The sequence below is a fragment of the Thunnus albacares genome, chromosome 14, assembly GCF_914725855.1.
Source record: "Thunnus albacares chromosome 14, fThuAlb1.1, whole genome shotgun sequence".
In the NCBI taxonomy this organism is placed as follows: domain Eukaryota; kingdom Metazoa; phylum Chordata; class Actinopteri; order Scombriformes; family Scombridae; genus Thunnus; species Thunnus albacares.
This window is the reverse complement of record NC_058119.1, coordinates 28321920-28346687: the sequence shown is the minus strand read 5'-3', so window position 1 is coordinate 28346687 and position 24768 is coordinate 28321920. Positions and strand designations below refer to the sequence as shown.

The 24768-nt window shown below is 38.0% G+C and overlaps 1 protein-coding gene across 2 annotated transcripts in view; it reads left to right on the top strand.

Annotated features, from left to right (window-relative positions):
- The first annotated feature begins 6512 nt into the window (after positions 1-6512).
- The window catches only part of arfgef3 (ARFGEF family member 3), a 56770-nt gene continuing 38514 nt past the window's right edge, over positions 6513-24768 (top strand). For both annotated transcript variants that reach the window (XM_044373124.1, XM_044373123.1), the window contains exons 1-5: positions 6513-7655; positions 11003-11054; positions 16864-16945; positions 17361-17501; positions 18013-18081. In XM_044373124.1, coding sequence (XP_044229059.1) covers positions 7571-7655; positions 11003-11054; positions 16864-16945; positions 17361-17501; positions 18013-18081 — 429 coding nt within the window. In that variant the 5' untranslated portion in view covers positions 6513-7570. The remainder of the gene's footprint in view (positions 7656-11002; positions 11055-16863; positions 16946-17360; positions 17502-18012; positions 18082-24768) is intronic.

Genomic DNA, 24768 nt, shown 5'->3' with positions numbered 1-24768 from the left:
CAAAGGATTTGTCTCTATACTTGTCCTGTTAGAACTTAGTGCCGCATTCGACACAATTGACCATCAAATCCTTTTGCAGAGACTGGAACATTTAATTGGCATTAAAGGAACTGCATTAAGCTGGTATAAGTCCTATTTATCAGACCGATTTCAGTTTATACATGTTAATGATGAATCCTCCGTGAAGGCAAAAGTTAGACACGGAGTTCCACAAGGTTCTGTACTCTGACCAATTCTATTCACCTTGTATATGCTTCCTTTAGGTAATATTATTAGGAAACACTCCATAAATTTTCATTGTTATGAAGATGATACCCAATTATATTTATCAATGAAGCCTGATGAAACCAATCAGTTAAACAAAGTCCAAGCATGCCTTAAGGACATAAAGACCTGGATGACCTGCAATTTTCTACTACTAAACTCAGATAAAACTGAAACTATTGTGCTTGGCCCTAAACACCTTAGAAACACATTATCTAATGATATAGCTACTCTGGATGGCATTACCCTGGCCTCCAGCACCACCGTAAGGAATCTGGGAGTTATCTTTGATCAGGATATGTCCTTTAACTCCCACATAAATCAATGATTAGATCCTTGCTTGTGTTGTATCAGTCTCATATGTCCGTCACTTTGGATAAAAGCGTCTGCTAAATGAAAAATGTAATGTAATGTAATGTAATATGTTTTAACCACTCTGTCAAAAGAGCAGAGTAAAAATATAATTTAAACTATGTGAAAACAGGCAGAAAAGTAGTTTTTTTAGTTGTGCAAAAGTTAATAATCAAGTTAAAATATTTATTAGAGACACATAAATGCTTCAATATCAGTAACAATCTACACACCAGAGAATAAAGAGGATAGATGGCCAGTATGGTCAAAGGAAGACTGATGCAGATGACAATCTACACTGTCACATATGAGACAATTGATCATAATCAGCTATTTTGAGAGGTGCTGTTGATGTAGAAATCTTCCATTGGTCAGAGTGAGACCGCTCTATATTTTCCATTTCTCTCTAAGATCCTTGAGAAAGCAGTCTCTAATCACCACTTGTTGTGAGGTTATATTGCAATATTATATACAGAAGAATTGTAAGTGTTGAAACTGTTTTTTGTTTTATATTCTTGTCATAGAAGTAAGTCACAACAGTTAGAACAGTTAGAATGAAAACATGATTAAAGGAAATGTATCAATTATCCAGTTTCTGAGTCTGTGTCGTGGTGGCAGCAGGCTAAGCAAAGTCTGACACTTCTCTCCTTTACTTCCTCATGCTTTATTTTTTATTCTATATTCTTCTGTGTTACGTTTATGGAAGCAAACACCAAGACCCATTCTTTGTATGCTTCATACTTGGTTAATAAAAACAGACTCTGATTCTGACTTGGAAGCACAAACCACCTTAACTGGCTCCTTCAGTAAAAAGGAAAAACAGTTCAGATGTCTGAACTCCTCACCTGGTCTCTAAAGTTGAGCTCAGACACCCTGAGAAGTAAACTAATCTTAGATGCTTGTAACCTTGAATCTAGAATCATAGATCTCAGTATTATTTTCATTGTGGGTTTGTATTTTCTACCTTTTCAGACGTAGAACTATTTCACTTATTTTGTGATCTTTATATTTTGGCTTATTTGGTTTTATTGTTGTTTTGTTGAACAATGTGATTTTAAATTGTAGTTTGATTTGTTGTTGTTACTGTTGTATGGATCCCAGGAAGACTAGCGGCTACTTTGTGAAAGCTAATGAGGATCCAAATAAAGAATAAATAAGAGATTGATTAGTAAATCAAAAATGTTTCCTTCATACAGTCCAGTGTCCACATTATTACTTATGCAACTCTTTCCCAACGCAAACTGAACAATCCAGCATTTTCTGCAGGTGCTGAATCTCATATAATATTAAAAAGCTGGTTTCAGCAGTAATTTTCTCAGTAAAAGACAGTTGATTATATGAAGGAAATTACAAAGTTTTGTCACTCAGTCACTGCAGCAGTTTCCTGTTTTTCACTTTCTCACTGTACAGACTATGAAAAGCATGTAAGGTTGAACTTTTCCATGTACCTCATTTGTACATCACTTTGGATAAAAGTGTCTTTTTCTTGGATCTCTGCTGTTGCAGTGTCAGCTGATTAGTGCAACAGTTGGTGATCAAAAAGTTTAAGAAAAGGGAGGTGTACAGTAGGCCTCACTATGGTAACTTATAGTGAAAAATATGATATAATTTCTTCCCCAAAATATGATCTAAAAAAGTAAGAGAATATAACATGAATAAACATAATTTGGTAATTTGAAAATAAAAGCAAAATGCCTCCATGGTATTACACAACAGTAGAGTTGGGCTATATGATCATATATACCACACAGATTTTTTCTCATTTTTGTCCAGGAACATATATTTGTATTGAATTTGCAGGAAATTTACAATTCCTTATATGTATATGTACTGACATATAAGATTGTTTATATTTTATTTTTATCAATACTTCAATACTACATGCCGACCACAAACCCCCTAAAATATATGGTTAAATTTTTTTAAATAAAAATACACGTAAAATACGTATGATATTAACATATCTACAAACGTAGCATATTAACATTTCTACCCGTTGAATAATGACGTTTTATGGTGTGACAACGCTGTGGTTAAGGTCTGGTTAGATTTAGGCACAAAGACCACTTGGTTAGGGTTAGGGAACGATCATGGTTTGGGTTAAATTAAAGATTAAAAATAAAATAAAAAACGGCCGATGTCTCACTTAAAAAAGCCGGTTTTCTCGCCAGCAAAACGGCTGCAAATGTCCTGACGTCTCGCTAAAAACACCCACTTTTGTCGGTTGAAACGGGAAGCGGACATTGGTTTCGGTTTCAAGTCATACAGACCGCATGTGAACTACGAAACTTTAGAACTATTGAGATGATACGTATTTTGGAAATGTTAATATGCTACGTTTTGTTGAAATGTTAATATGCTACGTATTTCACGTGTTGCAACGTAGATATTCAACGTTTCTGTGGTTTGCAGAGACGTAAACCAGGCTGCTTCATCTCGATTCTAAAACTTATGAGATTTATGTTGCTGGAGGCGAGAGCAGGAACCCAAACTGCTCCCGAAGCCTTTTCATCATTTTCTAATCTGACTGAGACCAATTATTGTATGATAACCCTGTACGTGGGTATGATACTAATGCAGTATGTAACCTTGGATAGCTGCGCCACCAAGCGGACATAAGCCTTTACTGCATGTTAAAGCTGGTGATTGCAGGAATTCTCTGAGATCATGTGTTTAATAATCTAGTCTTTATTTTCAGCTGTATCTCTCATATTAGGCCTATAAATGTCAGTGTTGACACTTAGAAGGGACAAATTATAAAGCTCTCAACACACAAAATCTCTCATCAGTTTAACTATAAATCAGAGCTTTCCAATATTTCAGACTTGTGATACTGTAAAAAAGAAGCAATGTGCACATATGACTCCTTAATTACAGGTTATTCATTTTGTGTGGACATAAATTGTTGACAGTTCAACCAGACTGATTTGTCCATTTCAGATTTTTGCATTTGACAAATTTTTGAGGCCTGAAGAGGTGAAAACATCCAGTATTTTACAAGAAAAACGAATATAGGAATATTGTTAAAAAAAAAAAAAAAAAAAAAAAAAAAAAAAAGGGAAAAGTTAGGAGAAATAAGCATAATTTTGTGTAACAGAAATTTTTTTTTTCTTATATCCCCTTAATCATTTTGGGACCCCTCAGATTTATATATCTTTACATTTCTAGGTTGGGATCCCTTTTTCTAACACAGTCATTTAAAAGTTGTTATGACGCTTATATTCAGCTTCAGCAGTCCGAGTTAGTCATATCAAGTGGATATCTGACACATTTACAGTCTTTTTAGCATCAAATTCCCTCTTTGTGTTTCCTCGGACAGTGTTTCCCTGTTGAGCTAAATTTATGTGGCTTGAAGTCTCTGACATGAAAACATCCTTTCTTATAGTAGAAAACAATATATATTCAATGAGACTTATAGGTGAAATTGCTGCTTTTATCCTTCAGAGTCACATTTAATCAGGCTGCATTCACAAGAGGGTTGCAAAAAATAGCCTGCTACACAAACGGGACTCGATCATTAAACAGGTCAGACTGCTTGAAAAGACCTTCAATAGTCTGTTTTACCACAACAGCAGCAGCACAGTTATGTGTTGGTAAATCACAAAAGGCTACAGATTGACACCTGCAGCACCTGAGGTCAATGTTCTTGCTGATTTGACACCTCCTGCTGTTTAGCTCTGGCGATAATTGCAAGCTTTTTTTTTTTTTTGAAGGTTGTGAACACATTTTCAACAGGGGAATCTATACTCTATGAATCATAAGCTTTATGGAAAAGCCTCTACATTTAATACAAGTTGCTGTCAAAGCTTCAAAAAATGCCTACATCAGCTAAATTTAAAGAACAACATGACAAGAAATATATTAGTATTTGAGCAACATGATGAACTAGTGTATTACAGGCAGAGCAACAAACCACCAGCTTAGAGGAAACTTTGGTCCAGACTCTGATTGCCTCCCTCGTGTTAACATTTTTAATATTGTCAGCAACTTTAAAATAGGTTGCTGACGGTCTTTGCTCGGTTTTGGAAGCTGGGAAGTAAAAAATAGAATCTCCTTTGTATAGGAACTTTTTGTGAGGCTGTTTTTAAACATTTAATTCTTAACTATAAGATATATGTGCCTGCAGACACTGAAACGACCAAACAAAGTGGCCAAACTATCTCTATGACTTGTTTCTCCGAAGCTTTTGTTCGCACCAAGCCCTTGGAGATGAACAGGATCGACTGTGAGCCTCATCACCCAACATCAGACTTGGACTTCACTGATGCTCTTGCAGCTGAATGAGAACAAATCCCTGCCGCCAGGTTACAACATCTTCTGAAAAGCCTCCCAAAAAGAGTCGTGGCTGTTACAGCAGCAGATTAATGCTCATGCAATGTATATGTGTCCACCTTCTTTTGGCCATGTTGTTAATCTAATTTCTCAAAAATGAGTTCAGTCTGAATTAGGAGTGTGTCGGAATACAAATACATTATTCAGCAAAGCACAAATAGTGGGTTTTTTTATGAATATTTGTTTCATACAAATATTTTAAAAATTATTTGTTTTCGGGAAGAAAGAAAAAAACATGTTAAATACCAACGCACAGGTCGGCTACATCACTATCTCAGTCTCTCTCCTCTGCTCCACTGTTGCGTCTTTCAGCAGGGATTAACGAGGGGAGTCACATCCACCTGCTACATGACGCACATTTCCTAATTTGGACATCAGTCCTGGAGTTGGGGGTGTTCCCCAGAGATAAAACTGAGCTACTGACACAAATGAAGTGCTCCCAAGGCAACACTTCATGAACACTTATTGTAACACTTTAATTTTCTAAAATTAAAAACATAATAAAAACAAAAACAGGATTTTTAAACCTCTTTCCACTTTTATTCGAATACAAATACAAATAATTTTGCTGCCTCAACAAATACAGATATAAATACAAATACTGGGCCATCTGCACATCCCTAGTCTGAATATACTATGAGAAAAATCTGGCTTGCAGATGGGGTTCACAAAAAATAGCAGCCACATAAGCACCAATGTTACATAAAAGCACAAATCACCAAGTAGGCTACAACAAAAAACATCTGATAAGAGCATTATCATGATAAGAGCAGACAGGACATTACCAGCCTGTATTATAACACAAAAGGAATGAATGACTCTCTGGTTCACTCAAACCTCCTTTAACTTGGATATGAGAATGTCCTCAATATATTCTGCCTTCACAGACTTATATTATGACCATTTTGTACTCTGGAACAGTAAAAGTCTTAGATATTTATTTCGGGTTTGGCCCCTCAAAGCTTTCGTCTGTTAGAATAAATGAGCAGCTTCCTGTTTGACTGTTGAAATCATTAAAGGTTCATTAAAGGTCTGTCTTACAACAACAGTCAGGAGCCCAAATGAACAATGAGACATGTTTTTCTTGCTGTAATCATTCCTCCTGTTCATACTGACCATTAGAAGATCCCTTCACAATGTACTTACAATATAAGTGATGGGGGACAAAATCCACAGTCCTTCTTCTGTGCAAACATGTATTTAAACATTTATCTGAAGCTAATATGAAGCTTGAGTCAAATCAAGTAGATATCTTTCAATGTTACAGTCTTTTTAGTGCCAAATTCCCTCTTTTTGTTACTATACTTCCACCGCAGCTCAACAGGGAAACACTGTCCGAGGAAACACAAAGAGGGAATTTGATGCTATAAAAAGACTGTAAATGTGTCAGATATCCGCTTGATATGACTAACTCAGTCTGCTGAAGCCTCATATAAGCTTCACATCAACTTTTATCCATCACTTACACTGAAAGCACATTTGAAGGATCTTTTAATATCCAGTATGAACAGGAGGAGTGATTACAGAGAGGAAAACCTCTTTCACTGCTCATATGGACACCTGACTGTTGTTGAAAAATTGTGAACCAGTCCTTTAACCAAGCAACTACTGTGTATAAATAGATTTCTTACTCAACTATGTTTATTTGCTTAAAAACTACAAATGCATAAAACTGTTGGACTCGGCTCGTGTATAATTAAGCCTCATTTAGTCATTTGGCTTAAATGTTTGAACCTCTGAATGTGATACTTTAATTGTCTAATGCTCTTTGTTGCCTGTATGTTTGTACAGTTGTCCTATTCAAGTGTTCAAACACATAGACACACTGAGTTGCATCCAAAGAGAATATGGGCTCCAAGCACAATATGATTTCAATTAAAATAAAATAAAATAAAATAAATGAAGTATTTCACTCTCTTGTCCCTGTCGGTGACAGGCGGAATCGCCTGAGCGCAGCTTCCTCCACCTGTCACCCTGCAGAGACAGGAAATCCCATTCCAGTGACTCCATCCCGCTTGCCACACTTTCAACCTTCCCCACAGGGAAACGGTGTAAATACTGTGTTGCCAGGTTGGAGAGAAATCCACTTTTAGCGGAAGTCTCTCATCCCGTTGAGCGGTAGTGATTTCCTGGCGTGCAGGAAGCTTGATTTGGAGGATTGAAGGAACCGGATCTGGACACCGTGAAGAACACAAGTATCAGCTGGAACGGATTCCAGAAACACGGTAGTGCTGAGGAATATAAATGACTGGCGAGGACGATAAAAGGGCGTATTCACTGAAATTATATAGCGCTGGATGGGTGATCCAATTTATGCTGATTATTGCTCATATGTCAGAGTGTCGCTGCTCTGCCGGGAAGCCATAGCGTTGGATTAATGTAAAGAAACACAGGCGCTTCCTCCTTCCACCTCCACAGGACTGACGGCTGGCCTGACATCATTGGCTGGTCGTTGGGAATGAATCATCGCCTTCATCAGGGGGGGTTCAGGGATGCTGTCACTGTCACTGCACCCTTAAAATACCACAGACAAACCACCACGTAGGTATACAAACCCTCCAGACCCAGCCGCGTCTCTGTCCTTTTAAGATTACAAAGCCGTTTAAAGTCTTTGGGAGCCAGCATGGAGGAAATCCTGCGAAAGCTGCAGAAAGACGCGTCCGGCCACAAGCACAAAGCCATCCGCGATGCCTGCGTCCACGCCTGCGGTGAGTGCACAGCAGACTCCCGGCTGCCCGGCTGCAGGAGTAGGGGGGGGAAGGAAAGGATGGGAGAAATATGCGACTGTAGCCTGTACACCTGCTAGCTTTACATAGGTACAATAGTCCCACAGGCCTCTGTCTTAGATGGTGCTGAAATAATGCAAGAAAACACGAGTTACAGAGGAATATTTCCACTAATTGAGAATATTAGTCAGCCCCAGGGGACTGATTGTGAGGTGAAGGGGGCTGTCCATGTGCTGAGGGAAGCTCCAACATCCAAATAAATAAATAAATAAATGAAAAAAAAAAAAGGTGCACCTTCTGTCTTTAGGTTCATGGGATCAACGAAGCATAAGAACTTTAATTTTTAATGAATTCTGACTATACATCTTCTGCAGCATCTAGTTCTTAATTTAAGATAACATCCAATAAGCAAAGTCATGTTATTCTTGTGTGTATGGTTGCACATGAATGCACTATATAGGCACTTTTTCTGCCTATATAGCTGCTCAGATTGTTTGTGAGAGGCACAGTACAGTTCTGCTTGGGTGCATATCTGTTTAGTAGGGCCATCGAAAAAATCATACACATGGAAAACACTTATTGTTTTATGGAAATCGAATATATCCCTATAGGGACATGTAATGTGAGTGGATTAACACCCAATAAACACCTAAAAAGTACCCTCCTATTTAAAAACAGCTTTACAGTGTCACGCTTCCCTAATTTCACTGATTACTATTATCTTAAATTGGAGGCATAGGGGTTAGGTTGCTTAAATGTGCGTTAAATAAAGTTGTTAAGGGTCTTAATAATGGATGTAAGGGCAGATTGAGGAGTATAAATAAGATATAGGAAGGTTAGGAAGTCAACTTCACCCTGCTACACTGCTTGTGTCACCGTGGACAACGGTGAGATGATCCTCCCTTCACTTCTATAACCACAACCCTGCCTTTTATAGTTATCCTGTGTAAACATGAATGGGGTTTGAGGATTTGCAGCTCAATAGCAGGAGTCTACTATGTTAAAACAGTGAACTATAGGAACAGTGATGTCACAGAATGTAAACAGTGATATAAAGTACAATAAGTAGGCTACACTATAAACTTACTACTTAGTATTACAGACATGCTGTAAAGTCTGTATAGGAATATTATTTAACTAGAAGAAGTTGTATGTAGGGAGCTTCTTGTATAATATTAGATGATTAATGATTAATTATATCGGTTTCTCAGGCTGATGTCATATGATGACATAATGCATAACTGAGTGCACAGCAGAACATATGGCACAGTACAGTCTGTGATATTTTAGTCTGCTTGTGTGTGTGTGTGTGTGTGTTTGAAGATGCGTATAAAAATAAATATAAAGGCTTCTAGTGTTAATGATCCTTAATGAGAAAATGTGGTGATTTTATCACACTTAGTAGACTAATATAGTTTGTGCTCTTAGGTTTTAGTCCTATTAAATGATTGCTTTAGTTGTTTTATTGTACAAGAGAGGACCTGAGACCATCTGTGTTTCTGAACTGCAATTGGAGAAAAGCACAACAGCAAAACAACAGAATAAATAATCATTAAGAATGGAGCTTTTGCTGACTCACTAGCCTTTTCTCACCCCAATGAAAGGGTTGTTCAATTTAGAAATATTCTCAGTACTTAGACTTAAGGTAGGAAACCATGAAGAACATTTTTAACAAGAAAAGGCTGTCAGACTTATTTCGGTCTGTCTGCATAGTTCAGTGCTTCTTCCTCTGTGAGGCAGAAAGGCCTCTGAAGCTGCTCTCAGAACATGTGACGTCTTCACAAAAAAAAATCTACGATATCAATTTTAAATCGTTTCTACTGACGTTACTGGTGATATTATTAATACTAATGAAGCCTGACCTTTTCGGTGGCAGGTGAGACAGCAGTAATGAATTGGCACAGATTGTGCTGATGAAGGGAGAATCATGTAATCTTACACACACACACACACAGACTGTTTTAGTGCAGGAACAGAAGGGCATATTTAAACCTAACAGGGCATGACCAAAGTGCCTGCAGATACATGGAAACAAAAATGAAAGATGGATGTATGAATTGAGGTCTCGGTTGTGACACGTCAAAACAGTATCACATGCTTTTCAGACTGACGGTGTGTGAAGTGGACTCCATTAGTTTGACTTTAAAGGCTGCTTCAAAACGTTTGGAGACACGTCCGTAACACTAGTCAATGTGCAGCTTGTAGTTGTCTCTGAATGCCCCAAGTGAACGCCACCTTTGACATGCACGCACGCACATAGAGCACATGCATGGCAATAAACAGTGCAAGGGCAAGGCTGATGCACACTAAACTTTGAAACACACACACACTCAGGACAGTGTGTGCAGAGTAACAGGAGATTTATGCTGTCTTTTAGAGATGTCAGCAAGTCTCATATTTCAAGTTTCTACTGGTAAAAAATGCAGTAGTATGTCCCTGCTTGGAAACTAAGGTTAAATATCTCAAGGTTTCCGAGATACAGTCATCTCAGCGTGAAGACGCTTCCTGCGTTATTTTTAACAAGCTGTAATAACAGACGTTTGATATGTAGTTTCCTAAAGGACAAGGCTGGAGTTATTCTGCATTTTCTGAATATCATTCATTGTTACTGAAGCTGTAATTCTTTAAAAACGGGTAATAAATATGTAGTTCCGTTTTTAAAAAAGGGTCAATAATTTCCTAAAACAGCTGGGCACTGTAGTTTTACACAATGTTACGCAAACAGGAGGAAATAAGTCCGTTTCTTGGGGACTATTTTCAGTGGTGGATTAATACACATTTGGGGCTCCAGTGAGTAGTTACTGTATGGCAGCAGGAAGGTGTGTGTAGGGTGGAGTCAAAATAAACTACAGTGTGTGTGTTCATGGTAATGAAGGAATATGTCACCCAGTGCAACACTGTAACTCATTTTTTAAATAGTTTTTGGACAACATGGAGCTCTACGACACAGAGATATAAGATATATGAGGCTTTGGATGCACAGACGAGTTTTTTCTTTGACGAGAAAAATATATAACATCATCAGTCTTATCCTTTAACAATTTTAGCACAGAGGTGTTCATATGGAGTTAAACATATCCATTTGAAACGCAGCTTTTCACGTAGTTAATTCTATGCTAACTAGCTAATTCTATGCTAACTAGCTAACTAACAAGCCAAGCCAAAAACTGTTAACATTAGCTGTTGTGTGGGGAACCAGATTTGTCTTTTGGGTAAAGAAAATCTCTTGTTTCTCACTTTGTGAGCTCAACAAACAGAATACTTTCCAGCACATCTGTCAGGTGTTATTAATCACAATGTTTCTCTTTCTTTGTTCCATTAAATTACAGAAACACTTGAGTCTCAGAGCGGATCAGCCAAGATTTCCCCTTCACAACTTCGGTAAGTTAAATGACACGCAGTAAATCTCATTTCAAGTCAGTTCACATCACTTCAACTGAAAACTGTGAAGGCATGAAGTCAAGACTTGTTTTAATCGCTGTAGCAGAAAACAGCAAACCTGACAAAACCTAAATAAGAAACAACAAAGTATAGTAATTGAAAAAAATGATCATAAAACCACATTTGACATGTAATTTGTTAAACATTGGCTGCCTGAAGGTTTGTTAGACCAGCTGAAGTTCTTGATTAAAGTGGTGAGACTGTTAGCTTTGCCTTCCAGCTACACGTACTGCACAGTCTGTGTGTTTACTGCAGGGAATAGATAACTCAATATTGAAATTCAAACTGCCTGGGCCCCGTGGCTTACGCACCTCTGTTTTACACAGAATGTATGATTTGAATGAATTTGAATGATGAAATAAAACCTGGGATGATAATGCAAATATTGAATTTAAAGACTGAAATTGGGAAGTGTGGCTTCGAGCAACATTCAGTGAAAACACAGCTGGAACATCACTACAGTAGAGAACATACAGTATGAACTTAGACTACAGGAGTCCAATACAACAGTCCTGTAACAATTACTGATTTTTGGAGATTAGCACATTTTTGTTATCATTTAATCCGCAGAGCATTTTCTCAATTAATCCATTAATCATTTGGTCTATAAAATGTCTGAAAATTGTGAGAAAAAAAATGCCCATCACATTATCCCAGAGTCCTTGTTGATGTCATTGAACGTCTTGTTCTGTCCAACTAACAGTCAAAAGGATATTCAGTTAACATGGATATAAAACAGAAAAAAACAACAAATCCTCACACTGGAGACGTTGCAATTAGAAAATTTTGGACACTTTTGCTTAAAGAAATGACTTAAATAATGAATCAATTATCAAAATAGTTGCCAATCATTTTCTGTCAATCATCTAAAAGATTAATTGATTAATTGTTGCAGCTCTAATTGGACTAAACAACAGTATAATTGGTATAATACAAGATTCCATAAAGGTCGTTGTTTTCATTTTTAACGACTTTCACTGAGTTTAAAAAAAGGAGCAGATTGTCTATAACTGATTTTCATTCTGATTTTATCTCCCCGCACACCGAAAAGTGAACTTCCTGTGTCAACAATACACTGATTACAGTGGTTTATTGTAAATGAGGTAACCTTGTACTAATAGAAAAGAACAGAAATGAGCTGTTGATCGTGTGCCAGAGTTCCTCAAAGTAAATCCAAAGACACAATCAGCAGTTAATCTGCAGTGTTTGCACTGCAAACTTTATCAGCTGATTTTCACCCAGATTTTTGTAAATAGATCTGATTTTCACTCATCCTGCAACATTAAAAGAAACACAGATAAATGACTGGATTCCTAAAATAAAAAGCATAATATTGAACCTTAGAATACTGTGCAAGGCCTCAAAAATGACCATAGACTTAAGTCAAAAACTGAACATTACAAACTTCAACATAAAGGTAGAATTTATTGCAGCATTATTATATTAGATTTTACAAGTGTTCCTGTCATTAACTTTAGCCCATTCATGTTTATTAAATTATGTTGAGAAAATCAATCTTGACATTTAAAAAAGCAGACAGCTGTTCACAGTGACTGTAGACAAACCCTGTGTTCAAACTTAAGTACTGTGTCTTCCCATATCATAGATTTTCTGTTTCCTGCAGCTTGCTTGCAGGTTGAATCTGACGCTGGTTCTTCCCGTGTTTGGCTAAGAGTGTTTGAATGTATTAAATGTCAAATGTAAAGTGAACGGAGAGCTGCTGCTGGTGGCTGTCGGACTGTGATGAAGGTGCCATAAATTCTGGAGGCTACAGCAGCTCAACGCAACGTGAATTATTCATCCAACAACCCTTATTGTTTTATTAAGATTAAATATTGATGATAATGTCTTTGTAATGTAGTGCAATGGTTTTCAGTCAGTGTGCTCCCCTGTCTGTACGAAAAAGATTTCAAGACTCTTATGACAAAATTGGCTCTCAGCCACTAGAACAAAGATGATTTGTACTCTTACAAACTGACTGACAGGAGAAAACAGGATGAAACGATGGTTCTCTCTGAAGGATAGTTGCTATGGGATGTTCTTGATTGACGTAATAATGACAACTTTGAATAATTACCTTAATGAAGGATGTTTTTATTTATGTTCTTTTATAAATAATTGAATTTGAATTTTTTTTGAATATTTTTAGCAGATGTTAAATGGGTTATGTGTCTTTTTAAGTAGTTTGATATTCTTGTACTTCTTTTTTTTTTCTTTTTTCAAATTTCTTCGTGTCTTTTGGGACTAGATGCTTCACCTGTGTGTGGTTTTCTTTGTGGTTTATTATTTGTTGCTCTCTAAATGCTCATATGTAGAATCTGAACTCATTGAAACTGTTTGAGAACTGGTGGTAAGCGTGCCAAGAAAGACTCCTCGCAGTCCATTTTGAACCAGTGTAGTTGTGACAGCTCGGAGCAGCCTGAGAACTCAGAGATGAAGCACGGTAGCTTGTTATCAGCAGCAGAGCACGGTGACTCACTCAGCTACAAATAATAAGAGGGAGATAAGGAGCGAGCAAGTGTAACAGCACAGGACAAAACAAAGAAAGAGTGAAGAAATGGAAAAAAAAAACCCAAAAAACTTCAACTTTGTGGTTCAAACACAGTTGCACAGTTACGTAACTGACTCTGTCCAACACTATAGTGGTTAGTTTGAGGAAAAAAGGATTTCGTAAGTAAGAAATTTTATTTTTAACTGATTGAAGTTATTTTTATATATTTTATTCATTGAATCTCTCAATAAACATTTCTGTGCAATGCGCCAGAGTTGACTAAAATGTTTGTATCCGTATTGCCTTTCTAGAATCAAACACACATGCTGCGAGAAGAAAAGGAGACAAAATGAAAAGTTTTGGTTAATAAAGACAAAGTAGTCAAAGCTGCTGATATTAGAGGCATGGGACAGGGACGGAAATGTTGATCTTCTCTGACAGTCCACCACTTTTGTCCAGACTAAAATATCTCAACAGCTATTGGATGGATTGCCATGAAATGTTGTAGAGACCTTCATGTTCTCCTCCTGTAACATTTCACCCATCACTATCATCAGGTCAAAACTTTACTTTGTCCCATAACTTGATTTTATGAGCAAATAACTTGCAAAACTGGTGACATCCCCATCAGCTTCATCTGTACTTTGTGTTTTGTGCTACTTAACACATGCTAAACTAATAAACATTACCATTTGCAATCTGGAAGCAAAGTCTGATGAAAACCTAGCAGTACTAGTACTGAGTGGATCATCCAGTCAGGTGTATGAGAGGTTCAGTGAAGAACTGTCAAATATTTTTGTGCAACCTGCTTGATAATGATGCCAGAAGTGGAAATTGCAAGGCAGAGGCAGGAACGTAAAGTTCAGATTTTGATCAGTACTTAATCAAAATCTGGACCTTCAGACAGCACCAAGCATTGGTGACAGGCAACGTTTTAAACTGATAACAAAATACATAAGCGCCATTTGATTTGATTTATTGAACAGGACAGTGTGTGCAGTATTAAGCATAAATGATACACTGCACCGGAGTTAGTTTGAAGCTAATTTGCATCTGTAGTCCATTATAATCAAAACATACAACAGTACAAAGCAAAAAAAAAAAACAGAACACAAAGATCAAACCATACAAAATACAAAGCTACACACAACAGCACATCACATACACCCACAATGTCAATTAAAAATTAATAATGTAAAGTAGTAGTAATAATGTAGGCTCTGTGGTCACACAGCTGATTCGTCTTTAATTGATTTTTTAATTTGGCCTTGAATGCATTGATAGAACTACTATCAATATCATATAATCACTATCATATAATCAGGTATTGAGTGGTATTGAGTGGTGGCTTTCACACAGAAAGCTGACTGCCCAAATGCAGTGCGACGAAATGGTATGGTACAATCTTGTATAGAGGATATTCTGGAGGATCTAATAGAACTTACTGAGCGAGTGTACACAAAAGGTGCCATTATCTGTTCAGGAAACTGGTAACTTCTGTATGAACAGAGAAAGGTATTTGTGGTACTACAGTAGATGACGTTGCTACTTTGTAGTTATTGCTACTTTATCTGTCTTTCCAGGAAGAGGGATCCCTCCTCAGTTGCTCCTCTAGAAGTTTCTTGAATTTTATTCCCAATTAAGGATTTTTGTGGAATCTTTCCTCACCTAAACTGAAGATTTAAAGATAGGGGGTGTTGTTGGCTGTACAGATTGTATTTTGGGCTATATAGCTGATTATTACTAGATATCAGGTTTTGGTTATATGATCACCAGAGCCTGTACAACATTGGCAAGCAGATAGCAGCCTGAGGGCCAAATCTGGCCCTCCAACAAAAACATTTGGCCCCAGAACAAAAGCTGAAGTTTTCCCTTTTATAGATGACATCAAATCTTTTACTCTTCATTAATCTACAGTAGATAACAATATAAACACGAGGCTCATGTTAATCCCAATAAATATGACCAGTTGATCTCTTATAAATGTACAATATGAATAACAAATGTACATAATTTGATTTGTCTGACCAGAACAGATTTGTCAACCATGAACGAGCTGCTGCTTATTGCTAATTGCTGACCGCTGCTGTTACAATATGACTTAAACATGGGTTTTCTCCTGTTAAAACATATATATTTGAGTATGACAGAGTGATGAGTAACTTCTAGCACCGGTGGAGACGGTGACCTTTTCAGCATCAGAGTGAGGAGAGACGAGGCGAGGGAAACACAGGAAGGAGACACAGATACAAACAGATTTCCATCTCCGATGCTCACGTCTCACCCCGATTAGAGAAGCTCTGTGTGTGTCTGTGGTTTATGAAATGTCAAGTCAGAGGAGAGAAGCTCACACAAATCGTTTCCCCCTCAGCTGTGATTTGATATCCTGAAGATGAAGTGTACGGTGTATCATCGCTAAGAGCAGGAGAGAGGGAGGAGGATCTGGAGTTCACGATGAAGGTCAAATTCTGAGACTTTCTCGTATTCTGCTGATCCGTTTTCCCCCTCAGCCCCTCAAAATCTTACTTGGTATTAAATATTGAAGTCATGGAACAATAGCAATTCTCACAGATTTATACAGCCTCATGTAAACCTTTCCTGCTGGCTACAGTTTGCTCTGTAGAGCTGACTGGGGTTTAACATACATAAGACACCACTGGGTAGTAACATGGAAGAATTTTAAGACATATTTCAGATGCAACAAGGAGAAAAACCAGTTGAATTTTTCACTTTCTCATCATAGATGTGATTCTTGCAACAGTCTTGTTACACTTGTGTTTATTACAGTCATTTTTCAAATCTACTCTCAAATTTTCCATGTTTTTCACTTTGTTTTAAAACACCTGTTAGTATTGTCTCCTGGTTGTTTTTTATGCAAATTTACATGGAAGTAATTTCCGCTTTTTATCTCATCTGTTTACTTTTAGTTTGATTGTGGATGAATTTTATCCAGAATGATGAGAACACCAATGTTTCAGACTACAAGTCAGCTAATTGGCAAATTTAAAAAAACATCAAAGAACAGCTGTTCTTTGTCTGCGATATGATTTTAACTCAACCAATCAAATATTTTTTTCTCCCTTCAGAGCATCCCTGTCAACGTCAACTAAAACGTGAATCTGACTCTTAGCAGCGTATTGGGTGATATGGAATATTATGTACTTCTTTACTACACTGTGCGGCGCTGTACGTTGCACTGAAAGCTTTAATTGTAACAGTTGTTATAACCAGTTTGTGTTTTTCTGCTTGTGCTTCCAGAGAGCGATGTCTGCTGCCCCTACAGATGGCTCTGGAGTCTAAAAATACCAAACTGGGACAGACGGCTCTAAGTGGCATGCAGGTACTGTAAGATACATATACAGTATAGTTCTCGTATGCAATGGAACAGATATGATCGTATTAGAGGTAAAGAATTGTCACTTATCGCCTCAGTGGCAAAAGTTACATAATCTGACTTTTAATCTCATGAACATCAAAATTTGTCCCATTTAAGCAGTTTCTTTGCAAACACTGAAAAATAGTGAAATGGTAAAAATCTGTTGCACCAACAATGCAATATTCTGCAAGCACGTGCAAGAAGTATTTTTTGTCTCACATGATGTAACCCATACTATAGAAAATCATGTATAAAGTATTGATTTGTGCAGACATACATGTGAGGAATTCCATGTTTAATTAGCGTGATGATTTTAACCACAGCAGTAGTGATCTGCTCTTTGAAATTCTCTTCCTTCCATCCGCCTTGTTTCCATCAGAAGCTCCTGTGTGAGGACAGGTTTGTGGGCGGGGTTGGCGTGGAGGTGGAGGTCCTGGAGAAGCAGCTGCTCAGCCAGATGTTGGAGGCTGTCAGAGTCACCCCATCTCTCCATGAGGACCTGCAGGTGGAAGTCATGAAGGTAAAAACCAGGACATGAGCGAACAAGCTGTTTTGCCCCTAAACCCAGTCCAAGTCTTGTAATATCTGGACTCATTTGTTATAATATCTGGATTACTTTTTACATATTCCAGCTGCACATCGCTAGCATACAGTAGGTCTACATTTAAATGATTTAAATGTGCCTGATGTGCTAATTAGCTCTGCATCGAGACAATATAACCTGCATTGCAGGTTTTTCTTGGATGATTTCCTGTAATTTAGCCCTTTGTAGAGCTCTGTTAGTTGTTTCATGTTGGTTTGTCTCTTTTGTAGCTGACGTTTCTTGCCAACTGGTGTTCAACCTAATATGGAGCAACTTTGTGAGCAACTGTTTATGATTGTGATGAGGTTTCATCAATTCAAGTCATTTTCCCTGAGCTGTTGAATTTGTCTCCACTTGTGTTATAAAGAGTACAAGAAACATTCATCCTTAACTTATAACTATTTAAAAAAATAAACTTTAACCTCTCTTTTCTGTCTCCTGTGTGTAGGTCCTTCTGTGCATCACTTACTCACCAAACTTTGACATTAACGGAGACTCAATCCTCCGGATCGCTGAGGTAGGACAGCCTGAGTTTGTTCTTCAGATATTAGATATCAGACATCCAGCAACAACTTTTGCAGTAATAATCAACAAAATGGTTATTTTAGTTTGCTGATGTTGAGAGTAATAGCTGTATTTGAAAATGCATCTGAGTTATGACCAGTGTTTTAGCCATTAAAGGTTTCGTTGATTTACATGATCGATGACCAGTGGTGGAAAGGAACTAAGTACATTTACTTAAGTACAATTTTTAGGTACTTGCACTTTATTTGTGTAATTCCATTTTATGGTACTTTGCAAATCCAGATTACTAATACAAAATATAATCAACAAATAAATTATAATATAATAGTACAGACTAAGCTACCCAGCAGTATATAGTTTGTTAAAATGACCCCTGCAGCAACATTAAAGTGATGTTTGTTTATTAATGCATCAATTTCCATAACGCAGTGATATATAATATAATAATATATTAGTCTCACAGTGGCCATCTTGCATGATGAGTACTTTTAGTTTTGGTACTTAAAGTATATTTTGATGCTAATACCAGTAAAACTTAAAATAGATGACTTATACTTGTAACAGAGTAGTAGTTACTTCTGCTTAAGTAAAGATCTTATTGCACACTTTGTCCACCACTGGATATAACTGTTTGTATTCCCCCTAATTTTTGCTTCATGTACCTGATATTAGAATGAAATAACCACATTTCAGTCTTCAGTTGTGTTACAGACCTTGAATCAGAGACTTAAAACAAAATGAGCTTTAATGAGCTCTAAAAGGAATATCTTTACCATTTTTCTTTGCTTCTCCCTTTTGGAGCATTACCAAACTTTTCGTGATGATAAAACAACCTTCAGGCAGGATTTTGTGCTGTCTGGCTTTTGGATGCAGCGTCTCGTGGTCACAGTATTGATTCCACTGTCCCAGACTGTACAAATGATAGATAGTGCACTTCCTTTTTTAAACCTGAAAGCGAGTGGCTAGCATAGCAAGCAGTACATGAGCTCAGTCTGTTTTTAAAGGTGAAGCTTAGCTCTGTCCCTGCTCACCCGATGGCCTTGTCTCATGCTGTAATCTCATTTATTATTCAGATGGTTGAGATGAGTGGTTCTCCACACACAAAAACACACACGCAAGCATGAAATCAGAGGATTTTGTAAAGCACAATAAGATTAGGAGATTTGCCATAAAACGAAGAAGAGTCATAATTCACCGACAGGACTGAAGATGGTAGATAGAGGATGAAATATGTTTATTATACTGAATTATAGTTTAAAAATTACATTTCTGTTATCTGTACTGGTTATTGAGAGTAAACACAGCACGGAGCAGGTTGAAAAAAGGCTTAATAATGATCATCATTTCAGTATCTCTTGACAATTTGCATGTTGTGATCTAGAAAATCATTTTCAGTGTGAAGCCTTGTTGTTTTTAATATTACAAAGTGACTGAGATAATGTACATATGATCTGCTGGGATTATAATTAATGCACAAGACATCCATTTAGAGTTGTTGCAGTGCTACGGCCATCAACAGGTTGAATTTAACAGTGAACTGTAAATTAACCTCTATTCCAGAGGTATATATAATGTAACCACCATCATTGTAAAAGCATTATTAATCAAGTCATTCTGTCTTTCAGGTTGCACAATCAATGATGTGTAACCGCATATCCCAGTTGTAGATTTGCAATATTACTTAATCTTTATAATGTCTCCAGTGGTAATGAAAAAAACTACATGTTCAAGACTAATAATGAAGTGCAGACTAAAGATTAAAGTAAAGTGTTGACTTTGAGTGGAGGGTGATATTCCTCTATACCTCTTTTGTAGAGGTGCTCTCTGGATTTGTGGATTTTCTGCAACACTCACAAGGAATGCTCCACATTTTGTGCATCAAACACTTGCTCTCTGAGGGCTTGAAAAGGTGGATCTGAAAGGTTTTGACTTGCTCCAACACATGATGGCAGCTGTAATCAGCTGGAAATGCAGACTCAAAATCACAGCAGAAAATAATATCAAAATGTCCACAGAAACTCCTGAAACCACTTCTGCAACATAATCTACTTCTCTGCAGCTGATGTGTATGTCATTACCTCATTCAGAAACTGGCTATACAGTCCAGACAGGAAGTATTTGGGCAATTACACATTTATTCTTCTTCAGGCTCTGTGCCTCAGCACATTCAATTAATTGGATACTACATTAAGTGCCAAGTCTCAGCTTGAACTTGAGGAGGTTTACATCAATATAGAAAGAACTATGTGGGAGATAATAGCCCTTTTAACACATAGTGCCCAAAGTTTAGGGGTTCAAATGTAATTGGACACTTGGCTGTGTGTCATTTCAACTTTAGTTCAGCACAAAAGAGCTCACACGTAGCTCAGAGTCGATGGAGAATTGACATTTAGATTGAGGTGGAGTTGTGTGTCAATATGAGGAGTAAAGAGATGACCATGCAAGTAAAAAAGCTAATCATGAGGCTGAAAAAAAGCAAAAATCTATCAGAGAGATATCAAAGGTAATTGGTTTGCCAAAATCAACAACTGGGTACATTCTAAAAAAGCAAATGTGCACAAGAAAACTAGAAAATGTCAAATGAGTTGGTAGGCAGAGGAGCACAAGAAAGGTAGAAACTAGATAGATACTTTATTATTGCCACGCAACAATGTTGGTGGTAATGGTTTGCATGGTAGCTCAGTTCCAGTGCAAAAGAAAGAACAAAACAAGCAAACAGGCACCATAAACCATTACAACAACACACACACAAAGGAAATACATGAATGTGAGAGTATGTACAGTGAATATATATGATATGTACAGGTGAGTTCCCAGCATATCAAGTAGCCCAACAGACAGAAAGTACAATGATTAATGTACCAGTGCACCAAGTCCAGTCTGAGTTCAGTCCAGAGCATCAAGGTCAGTATATGGGATCTCATGGCAAGGGGCTGCTGTAGGAAAGAAGGTGTTTTTGAATCAAGTGGTACTGGTTAATATGGACCTATAGCGCCTTCCAGAGGATAGAAGAAGAGGTGGTGGGATGGGCAGGTGGGGTTGCTGGTTATTTTAGCTGCCTGGTTGAAGGTACACTGCAGTGAGTTGATTGGAGGAAGGTAACGACCCATTATGTTGGAGGCTTTAGTGACAATCCACTCCAGTTTCCTCTTGGTGTGACTGTCTGAGCTCCGATACCAGACGGTGACAGATGATGTGAGGATGCTCTCTATGGTGGCTTTCTAGAGGTGGACCAACAGGTGTTTTTTGACATGATACTTCTTCAGTTGTCTGAGGTAGTACAGTCTTTGTTGGGACTTTTTGATGATGTGGTTGGTGTTGATGCTCCCTTTGAGGTTGTTACTGATGTACGTGTCGAGGAATTTGAAGGAGTCTGTCAGGGTTATGGGTTGGTCATAGATATGAACTGGGGCTTTGATGTTTGACCTCCTCCTGAAGTCTACAGCTACTTCCATTGTTTTTGAGGTATTGAGTACGAAGTTGCGCCAATGTACAGCCTGATTCACCTCTTGGTGGTAATGAATCTCGTCATTGTTATTGATAAGTCCAGTGATAGTGGTGTTGTCTGCATATTTGAATATTTTGACTGAGCTGTGGTGAGATGTAAACTCATTAGTGCAGATGGAGAAAAGCAGAGGAGATAACACACAGCCAGGCGTGATGTAGCATTGTTAACCTTGACAGATTGAATTCTGTTTCTAAGAAAGTCCAGTATCCAATAACACAGCACTGTGTTGATTTTCATATCTTAAAGCCTGGTGAAGAGTGTGAGAGGATTAATGGTGTCGAAAGCCGAGCTAAAATCTATGAACAGGATGCATGCGTAGGTGTTAGTTGATTCCAGGTGTTGCAGAGTGAAGTGAAGAGCCAGGTTTTTAGCATCCTCAACAGATCTATTAGCCTGATAGGCAAACTGAAGTCTTGTTTTTCAGCAGAAAATCATTTGCATGGTGAACAAAAAGCCCTTTGTGACTGCACAGCAAGTCAGGAATGCTTTCCAGGATGTAGGTGGACATGTTTCCTTGTAAACAATCAGGAGATCACCACAGTCACCACAAGATGTAAACCAAGCCTCAAAGACAGAAAGGCCAGGTTGCTGTTCACAAAGACATACAAAAAGAAAGCAGTCAAGTTCTGGAACAAAGTTTTATGAACTGATGAAACAAAAATCAAGCTCAGCGTGTTTGGAACATGCAGAACATAAGTGAGTTAAGAAGTTTCTGTGGTCGTTTTAATGATTTTTTTCACCATGAAACTGGATTGTCTTGGAATCCAAGCTCCCTACAGCGACCATCTTTCGCAAATTAGCAAGACACACTTTTCAGAGCCATCAAGCCTACATGGGGTAAGTATTTGATTTCTTGAACAGTAAATCCCTGAAAAGGTCACATGCATGCAAAAAGCATTATGTCAAAATCAGGAAAACTAAACCAAACAAAAACCCTGGTTCCTGCAGGTGCTTCAGCTTAGCAGAAATATAATCAGTTAAAAATGTCATCTTAGTCATTAATGTGCAGACCTGCAACCTCACCGAGGAGCAGCCACCCTGTTATCTCCAAGCATAAACCGAAATGCCAAAACTCACTTCCACATTGATTGTTTTTCTCCAACACCACCTCCCTCTAGCAGCTTCTGTACCCAGGTGATGTTTGACGTCCATTAACAGCTCATAAAAACCTGGTCAACATGTTGTGTTAATGGGCTCTGTGCCGACAGGGCCGGCCATCTGGTGTGTCTGTTTGTTGCTGTTTGTGTTGGGTCATGACTCAGGGTGGCTGGAGAGGCTGTCAGCACCACTCCATTATCAGTAACATCCCATACAAACAGTGCAGCTCAGTACAGGTTGTTAATGCAGGTATTGGCAACGCTGAGGGATTTATTCAGTTTCAATCACTGGAAGCTGGAGGTTTGTACTTTACCTCTGATACCATCATATCTGTTACGTGGAAACATGTAACACTTGACAACAGTTCTACAAACTTGAGGAGCACAAACATAGTCATTTGCCCAGCAATTCTGTAATTTATACCCTTGGAGATCCTGTCTAGATTGATCCTGGAGATTCCTGTCACCTAAAATAGAGTCTAACTGACTCTTCAAACACACCCTGAGGTTTCAGAAAGAGGTTTCTATGTCTGCCAGTTCATAGGTTTTAGGGGGAAACTGAGACTCTTTCACTTGTTTATTGGCCTATCTGCTTGCTAAATCTGATGGCGGTGCAGGTGTTGAAATTGCATTCTGGGAGTCGGCACACACACACACACACACGCACACACACTCTTTATGGCTGTAAGGCGTAATGATGCAGAATTTATTGATCACACATTGATTAGGCACAGGTGGTGTAAAACGTCCCTCGGGCTGCTAAGACTTAAAACTCGAATACGATTAGCAGAGGTGGTGTTTATTTGGGGTTTTACACGAGGATGCACCTGTTTGATCTCAGCTCCTGGGAGCTCAGAGGATAAAGAAAAGACCTCGGTTAATTTGTGAAAAAGGTCCTGACCTTTCATTGTTGACATGTTTTGTCCCTCTTGTCATAAACCCTGTTGTTGTTTACCTCTGTAAGGATTAATGATGATTGAACAGTTCTTCTTGGAATTTGCGGCGCTGCAGTCAGAAGATTGATCACAAATTTAACCAATCCCATCATTAACATAAGAGCTTGCAGTTTTGTCAAATCATTGCAATATTTTTGCAAAATGTGATCAAATCAAAATAATGCTAGCAAATTATATCATCACTGAGTCATTGTCATGAGTCCAGGTCAAGAAAGATTTCAAACAAAACCAGTTTTGGCGCCAGCGGTATCTCTTTTTACTGAAGATCACTGAAAGAACACTGTTGCAACATAAATACAACCATTTGAAGCTAATACCTCAAGCCATTTTATTTGTGGAGCTTGTTGGTAGCTGCGGAGTGGTGTGCGGCCTGGGAGATAACAGTCTGATAAACTCAGTTCAAGATGAAAAAGTCCCTCCACACGGTTCTAATGTTTTTGCTCAGAATACCTACCACTGACTATTACAAGAAGGCCAATCAACCGCTCACATTACCTACATAAATAAACCTTTCTTTTTGAATTTTACTTCTTAATGTAACTAATTGCATATTTTGATTGTGGCTCTTTAAATTCCTTCTCATTTTAAAGAAAATAAAAAGGGTAAAAAGTTGCCTTACATATGTTGGGATGTATAATCTCAACTAAATCTGCAACAACCTGATGGGACTGAATAAAGCATCCTGTCTGTCTGTGTGTGTGTAAGTGTGTTTATGGCTCTTTATGGTCTTTTACTATCTGAACCGTTATCAGAGTGAGGCTCCACTGTAACACTCTGTTTCTATTCCCACTGGGACCATATGTCCTAAAACTGTACTCTCATGATACAGCCAGGCTCTTTTGATAAAAGCATCCATTGAAAAGTATGTTATATACAGCTGTGTGTGTGTGTGTGTGTGTGTGTGTGTGTGTGTGTGTGCTCAGCGGCTGACTAACTGCTGTCTTACCTGTCAGTGATGCACAGTGTTTACTCTGTGACCTTCTAATCTTGTAGGAAGATGTTGGACACACTGACAATACAACCCTCTTGCCCCCTTAACTGTCTTTAGTCTGGTCACCGTGGTAACCTGTGACGCCATGGAAACCTCCCATAAATCTCCCTGATAGTTCAGCATCCAT